Genomic DNA, 7292 nt, shown 5'->3' on the forward strand with positions numbered 1-7292 from the left:
GATATAAATATTATCAAATTTTAATTAAAAAATTCAAATATTAAAATTATAAAAATATAAAATCGTAAAAAATATAAAATTGTAAATTTTATAATAATCGTAAAAATATAAATTTTATAAAGTTATAAGAAAATTATACAAAATGTAAAGAAATATAAATTTTGTAAATTTTTTTATAAAATTATCGTAAGGAAATAAGCATTTTATAAGTTTTATTAATTATTATTTTTATCATTATTCATCACATGTCCCAATGTGTTGCGACATGTGATGACTTTAATTAAAAAAAACTAAGGGTCGTTAATTTTTATGATTTTTATAAAATTTTACAATTTTTTATCTTTTAAGATTTTTATAAAAATTCTAATTTTATTAAATTCTATTTTTAAATTTTTATTAGAATTTAATAATTTTTCTAAAATTTATTTTTAGATTTTTAAAATTTTAATAAGAGCAAGGGCTTGATTGTTTTTGAAAAATTTTGAGGTCTTTTGATATATTTTGAAAGTTCAAGTACCCAATTGAGTGAAAAACAACAGGGCTTAATTATTTTTTTAAAGAAATTTGAGAGTCTTTTGATATGTTTTAAAATTCAAGTGCTCAATTGAGGAAAAAAAAGACTTAATTACGTTTTTTTTAGAAGTGAAGATTTTTCACGCCATTGAGCCTAAAAAATATGTTGAAAATTATTTGTAAATACATCAACGCTTGTCTTAGGGAGTAAAACATAATTAAAAAAAAGTGAAAATTAGGGAGTAAATGAAAAATAAAAAAGAGATAGAGGACGTAAATGGAAAATCATGAAGAAAAATCATTTACTCATGATTATTAACTTTTTGGGAAATAAAAGGAGCAATATTTAACTCATTAACCCCCCACGCTCCCACGCTCTCACTTACTCACTTACTTAACTCACCGCCCAGTTTTCGCTCTCTCTCTCTCAGCTGCTGCTTCTTACTTTCTTCTTCTTCTTTCTCTCTCTCTTCCGTAATTGAAACCCATAAATGAATCAGAATTAAATAAGCTGTTTAGAATCCGACTTTCAGAGTCGGTGGAGAGAGAAAAACAAAGGCGCTGTTTTTTTTTTTACATTTCCATAACCAGAGAAAAGGTAAACCTCTAAAAAGCCATACACTCGACACGCATTTTACCGAAACGTCGCCGCCGGTTTCCGCCGTGATTGTCAGATTCCGGTGGATCTACGGCTACATTTCACGTGATGTTAGATTCTGATCACCAGGTCTCTCTCTCTCTCTCTCTCTAATCTAGTCTCTGCTTCTTACCCGTACGGGAAACGACAGCGTTTCCTTGGCATTGTCAGTTTCTAGGGAGAGTTAAGGAGTACTTTTCAGTATCAGTGTTTCTGGCGTTCTTCTTCTTCTTCGATCTCTCCTTTTTTTTTTCTCAGAAGATTTTATTATTTTCACGGAATTGTAAATGCAAAATGAAATGGAAATCTCTGTTTCTAGATTTGTTTTTCCTTTGAACTCTGCAACAGTTTCTGATTTTTTTGGAAGCTATTTATTTTATTTCATTTGAAATTAACTTCTTTCCTTTTGATTCAACATATTTTTGAATCTCAAAGTTCGTTCTCTTTACTTGATTTAGAATAATATTATTTTCTTCATTTGATAATTTTTTTCTCATTTTCCAATGAATGCAGTTGATTCCTTACTTTGATCACTGTCAAATTAGGGAAAAATTTTGACTCTTAAAAATAGAGAATACTTTACAGTTCTTTGTTCAGAGGTTATAGCGACGTGTGAATCTGTGATGTGATACACCATTTGAGAAAAAAGAGAATATTTCTTAATTTTTCAATCTGTAAGAATATTAGATTTGTCTTTTTATTTAACTTTATATTCTTCGCATCCCTTCAAAATCAGCTTCCTTTTTTCTTCATTCCATTGTTTTTCAAGCCTCCTTGGCTTTTCTTTTCTTATTTGGTGAATGTTTGAATTCTAGGAGTACTGTATTTTCAGTTGGTTGGTAGTTGGGACTTTGGATTACAATGTTCCTGCAATGTCAATTAATTTTGAGTCAAAATTGTTATTATTTTTACTGTTTGGATTTTTAATTTTTCTTTAAGTCTCATTTAACTGATTTGCAGCTTGAAATTGACATTTTTTCTTTTTCTCTTAGTCGATTTTAATTTTCTCATTGTAACTTTAGGAGATAAACCTTGGTAATGAATTTGGTATTATGTGTTTGTGTGGTTAAGAGGTATTGAAATGAATGGGATTCAGCAAAGGAAAGGTCAGAATATTGAAAAATTTCCTGGAATGACCGTGCTCTCATATAACCGATTTGTAACTTGAATTTGACATTTTTCCTTTGCTCTTAGTTAATTTTAATTTTCTTTTTGTATGTTGAGAGAAACCTTGGAAATGAATTTGGTACTTTTGATTTGTGTGGTTAACAGGTATTGAAATGAATGGAATTCAGCACAAGAAAGGTCATAATATTGAAAAGTTTCCAGGATGCCTGGGCAGGATGGTAAACCTGTTTGATTTGAACTCGGGTGTTCCCGGAAACCGCCTGCTTACTGATAAACCGCATCGTGATGGTGATTTCCTTTTCATGAAGAAGCTAGTATATTTTGTTTGTTTGTTTTGCTTTTGAAGTTCTAACATTTTGTTCTTTGGTCATGGGATTATAACTTGGCATAATCATCATTTGTCTCAGTATTCCTTTTTTCCCTTCCCTTCCCTTCCCTTCAATTCAACGTTTAGCATTCTTTTGTCCCATATTAATTGAAGCAATTTCAGAACTCTATAAGATGTCATTTGTGAAAGTTCTTTTTTCTTACAAAATTTTAAAAATTTTAAAGTGGTTTAAGATAATGGAATTTTATTTTGATTCTGTGGGTCAGTTGTTCTAACTCATGTTGATTAACTTAAGTACTGATAATTGCCTTTTCTTCGCCTTTCTATGTTTCTGGTGTCAGCTCACTGGAAGTTTTGCACCGCTTATGGTATTTTGGGTTGTTCATATTTATCTTGCTCTTTTAACATGATGCCTGCTGATGGGCAGGTTCCTCACTCTCTAGGAGTCAATCTGATGTCGTAAGGATGCCAAGCCCAACCTTTGGAGATCAAATTGAGGATAAAGTGGTAAATATTGGATTTTTTAGACTCTGCAATAGTAACTGTTATAAACAAGTTGGAAAGAGATTCTGTGCACAACCTGCCTCTCTATCTTCCACTTGAGTTCAAATATAAAATAACTTGTATCCTGACCTGTTTTATATCTTTTGGTGTGTGCAGATTGTATCTGAGTTGAGGACTTTTTCAAACAAGAAAGGTAATGTAACACCCATGAAAATGCTCCTAGCCCAGGAAATGTCAAAAGATGTGGAGTCCAAGTGTAACCCACCCAATGTGGTTGCTAAGCTGATGGGCCTTGATGCACTACCTAGGCGGCAGCATAATTCATCTGCACAAAGATGCCGTTTTAAAGGCTCTTCTCGACATTCTTCGTGTCACTCTGAGATACCAGTGGAAAGCTGGGAGCAGGATCAAAGCTTTCCAGATGAGCAAATGCAATGCGAAGTAAGTCCCTGTGAAGTGCTGAACAAATACAAAGACGTGTATGAAATCTGGCAACAATCCCCAAGAACTACTTATTCAAGAGACAGCTCTCCAAAAAAAGGGAGGTATAGTGATAATGCAAATGAGAATAAAATGGCTTTAGTTCGTCAGAAGTTTATGGAAGCAAAACATCTAGTGACAGATGAAAAGCTTCGCCAGTCCAAGGAATTTCAAGATGCACTGGAAGTCTTAAGTTCCAATAGAGAGTTATTCCTCAAGTTTCTGGAAGAGCCAAATTCCACGTTCTCTCAGCATCTCAACAATTTCCGGTGTTCATCTCTACTGCCTCAGACAAAACGTATAACTGTTCTTAGACCTTCTAAGATGGTTGACAATGAAAAATTTGTCGGAACAGGGCAGAAGGGTGATAACCAGACAAAGAAACCGGTTCAGATAGGTCAAGTAACTGGATATGGTAGAAATAACACTGCATGTTCTTTTCCCAGTCCAAAAGTTGAGGATTATCCTTCCCAACCAACTAGAATAGTGGTACTGAAGCCCAGCCCTGGGAAGAATCAGGACATTATAAGGACTCCAGCATCTCCATCTCCCCCTTTGCCTAGGATATTACATGGAGGAGATTTCTATGAGGAACCTGAAGAAGATGATGCACGAGAATCAAAAGAAGTGGCAAAGGAAATCACTAGGCATATGCGTGAAAATCTTATGGGTCACAGGAGGGATGAAACATTACTTTCTTCTGTGTTTTCCAATGGTTACACCGGTGATGATAGTTCATGCAATAGATCTGAAAATGAGTATCCTGTGGAAAACCTCAGTGATTCAGAAGTCATGTCACCAACTTCTAGACATTCATGGGATTACATCAATAGGTTTGCTAGCCCTTATTCTTCCACACCATTCAGTCGCGTATCATGTTCTCCTGAGTCCTCGGTTTGTAGGGAAGCAAAGAAGCGGCTCTCAGAGAGATGGGCCATGATGACTTCAAATGGTAGTTCTCAAGAACAAAGACATGGCAGGAGAAGCTCAAGCACATTGGGTGAGATGCTTGCTCTTTCAGATACAAAGAAATTGGTGAGATCTGAAGAAGAGGGAAGTAGTAAGGAACAAGAACGTAGGGGATCAACTTCCTGTGTAGCTAGTAATTTGTATGAAGAAGAAAGTACAAGTGATTCTCCCAAAAATATTCTGAGGTCAAAATCTGTGCCTGGGTCTTCCACGATGTATGGTGTCAGGCTTAACAATGAAATTCCAGATCCTGAAGCTAGCAAAGAACAAGTTATGAAGACAAAGAGCATGAAATCATCTTTAAAGGGGAAGGTTTCAAGTTTATTTTTCTCAAAGAATAAGAAAACGAATAAAGAAAAATATAGTGGATCTCAATCTACAGATGAATCTCCATCTGTGACTCCTGGAACACCAGGGTCACCCATAATTCACCCTCGGAAGATTAGCAATGATGCATCTCAGTGTGTTAATGACAGTTACATCCAAGAGTGTTTGTCTCCTGTTGTAGGTGGATCAGCAAGTAAAACTCCTTTACCAGATCTGATTGGCATAGGACAGAAACAAGGCATGATCACTACGGAGGTAGTACAAACTTCCTTAGTTTCTTTCAACCCACTCTAGTTTTTCTGCATTGAAATATGTTGCCTCCCATTTATTTAATCTAGAAAACAGGGCAGCACGTAAACTTCAAATGTCCATCCCTCATTGTATGAAAGCTGTGAATGCTGAATGTGAATGGGGATAATTCTAGAAATATGGTTAGAATAGATGTTACTGATTTAATGGAAGGGTAACCTCGAGTTTTGTGAATAAATAATTCCTCTAATGGGGGTGGGGGTTAGAATGCATATTGCCAATACAAAGAATCTAGGGTTGTAATGTAATTTTAAGCAATTTAAGTTTTGGATTAATCTGTTTGAACAAAAAAAGTCATCATTTACGGTTTTAAGAGTGTCATTATTTCTGTCATTAATTGATCTTGTTAATGACAAATGTCAGTCATGCTCTTAGGCAACCTAAGAGGTCAGAAGCACCCAACTTGTTATCAGATGTTTTATCTTCTAAATTTTTGGCATGACTTAAATAATTTTTGAGTACTTGTTTACTTTTTGCAGGGAGGTCTGTCTGTAGCAAAACCTTCAATGCCTGTCCATATAAGTGAGAATCAGGAACAGCCAAGCCCCATCTCGGTTTTAGAACCTCCATTTGAGGAGGATGAGAACATGATTTCAGAGTCCTCTGGTGGAACCAAACCGGTGCACCGAGGTAAACTTCACTTGTTAATTTGGGATATTTGTAATTTGTCTAATCCTTATTTTCTCTTATCCTCAGTCCTCATCCATTGTCCCTTTTATTAATACAGGAGTGGGGGTGCCACCTAGATCTAACTTGATTGAGAAGTCACCACCTATAGAATCAATTGCTCGCACCCTCTCATGGGATGATTCTTGTTCAGAGACAGCCACATTATTATATCCATCAAAGCTCTCTTTAGTTTCCCCAGGCGCCAAGGAAGAAGAACAAGATTGGTTTTTATTTGTCCAATTATTATTATCAGCTGCTGGTCTCAATGGTGAGGTGCAGTTAGATTCATTTTTTGCCAGGTGGCATTCGGCTGAAAGCCCATTGGACCCATGCTTGAGAGAGAAATATGCCAACTTGAATGACAAGGAGCCTCTGCATGAAGCTAAGAGACGACAATGGAGATCAAACAGGAAGCTCATATTTGACTGTGTCAATGCAGCATTACTAGAAATCTCGGGTTATGGGTCAGACAGGTGCATGAAAGCTATGTCATTTGGCAGGGCCCAGATGATAGGCAAGGAGGGTGCATCACCCATGTTGGTTGACCATGTGTGGGCCCAAATGAAGGAATGGTTTTCCGGTGAGGTGAAATGTTTGGGGTGTGATGATGGGGACAGTGACAGCCTGGTGGTGGAAAGAGTGGTGCAGAAAGAAGTAGTGGGTAAAGGGTGGATTGATCAAATGAAATGGGAAGCAGATAATTTGGGAAGAGAGATAGAATGGAGGTTGCTAGAAGAACTTGTAGAAGAGGCGGTGACCGATATAACTGGTAAGTTGTTTTGAGGTGTTTTTAGTTTTGTCTGTTTGTCGTCTTTCCCCATCCACTATTGACTATATAACTATCCCCTATTATTTGTGAATTTGTGCATTTGATTTTGAAGAAGGATGATCCGAGCCAGCTTATTTTGTTGAATGCTGCAGCATGAATGTTTATTGTATATTAATCTGATAAAATTGTCTAAAGTAGCCGACAGTGTCTCCATCCTCAAGATCCTATCCCTTGCTCTCTCTTTGTGGTCATAAATTATCATTCAGGCCCCTCACCTCACCCTCTACTTTCCTCATCAGCTATTGTTAATATTCTCAGATCCAAAATTTTGAGATTGATGTATTTATTTATTATGATATGAAAGGAAAGTGGGATAGCCAGCCTGTTTGTATGTACGTGCAACAGGACATTAAGCTTGAGGTGGAATGCTGACCCACACTCAACTAACCAAGCTCCGGCTCAGACTGGTTGTCAGTACCCTACGGAAATGGTTTACTTTTGATTGCGAGATTGAAAGCTTATTCATTTACTGTCTTCCTCTAATTTACTAGTAGGCAGCCGGTAAAGCTATTTTAAGAATTTTTAATTTAAAAAATAGATAAATTAATCTGCAAAAATCACATTTCTTTCTTTCTTTAAGCGGGATGATATGATTCATG

The 7292-nt window shown here is 36.0% G+C and overlaps 1 protein-coding gene across 2 annotated transcripts; it reads left to right on the forward strand.

The window, feature by feature from the left end:
- The first annotated feature begins 887 nt into the window (after window positions 1-887).
- On the forward strand, window positions 888-6830 carry LOC105761147 (uncharacterized). Of its 2 annotated transcripts, XM_012578881.2 has the most exons (6): window positions 888-1240; window positions 2423-2566; window positions 3034-3113; window positions 3267-5141; window positions 5675-5825; window positions 5923-6830. In XM_012578881.2, exons 2-6 carry the CDS (start codon window positions 2431-2433, stop codon window positions 6645-6647), a joined length of 2967 nt encoding a protein of 988 aa, XP_012434335.1. In that variant the 5' UTR covers window positions 888-1240; window positions 2423-2430; the 3' UTR covers window positions 6648-6830. The 2 variants fall into 2 exon arrangements, with proteins under 2 accessions (XP_012434335.1, XP_052489256.1); XM_052633296.1 differs by lacking the exon at window positions 888-1240 and having other exon boundaries at window positions 2425-2566; window positions 3050-3113.
- Window positions 6831-7292: the final 462 nt, after the last annotated feature.

This window comes from Gossypium raimondii, chromosome 7, assembly GCF_025698545.1.
Source record: "Gossypium raimondii isolate GPD5lz chromosome 7, ASM2569854v1, whole genome shotgun sequence".
In the NCBI taxonomy this organism is placed as follows: domain Eukaryota; kingdom Viridiplantae; phylum Streptophyta; class Magnoliopsida; order Malvales; family Malvaceae; genus Gossypium; species Gossypium raimondii.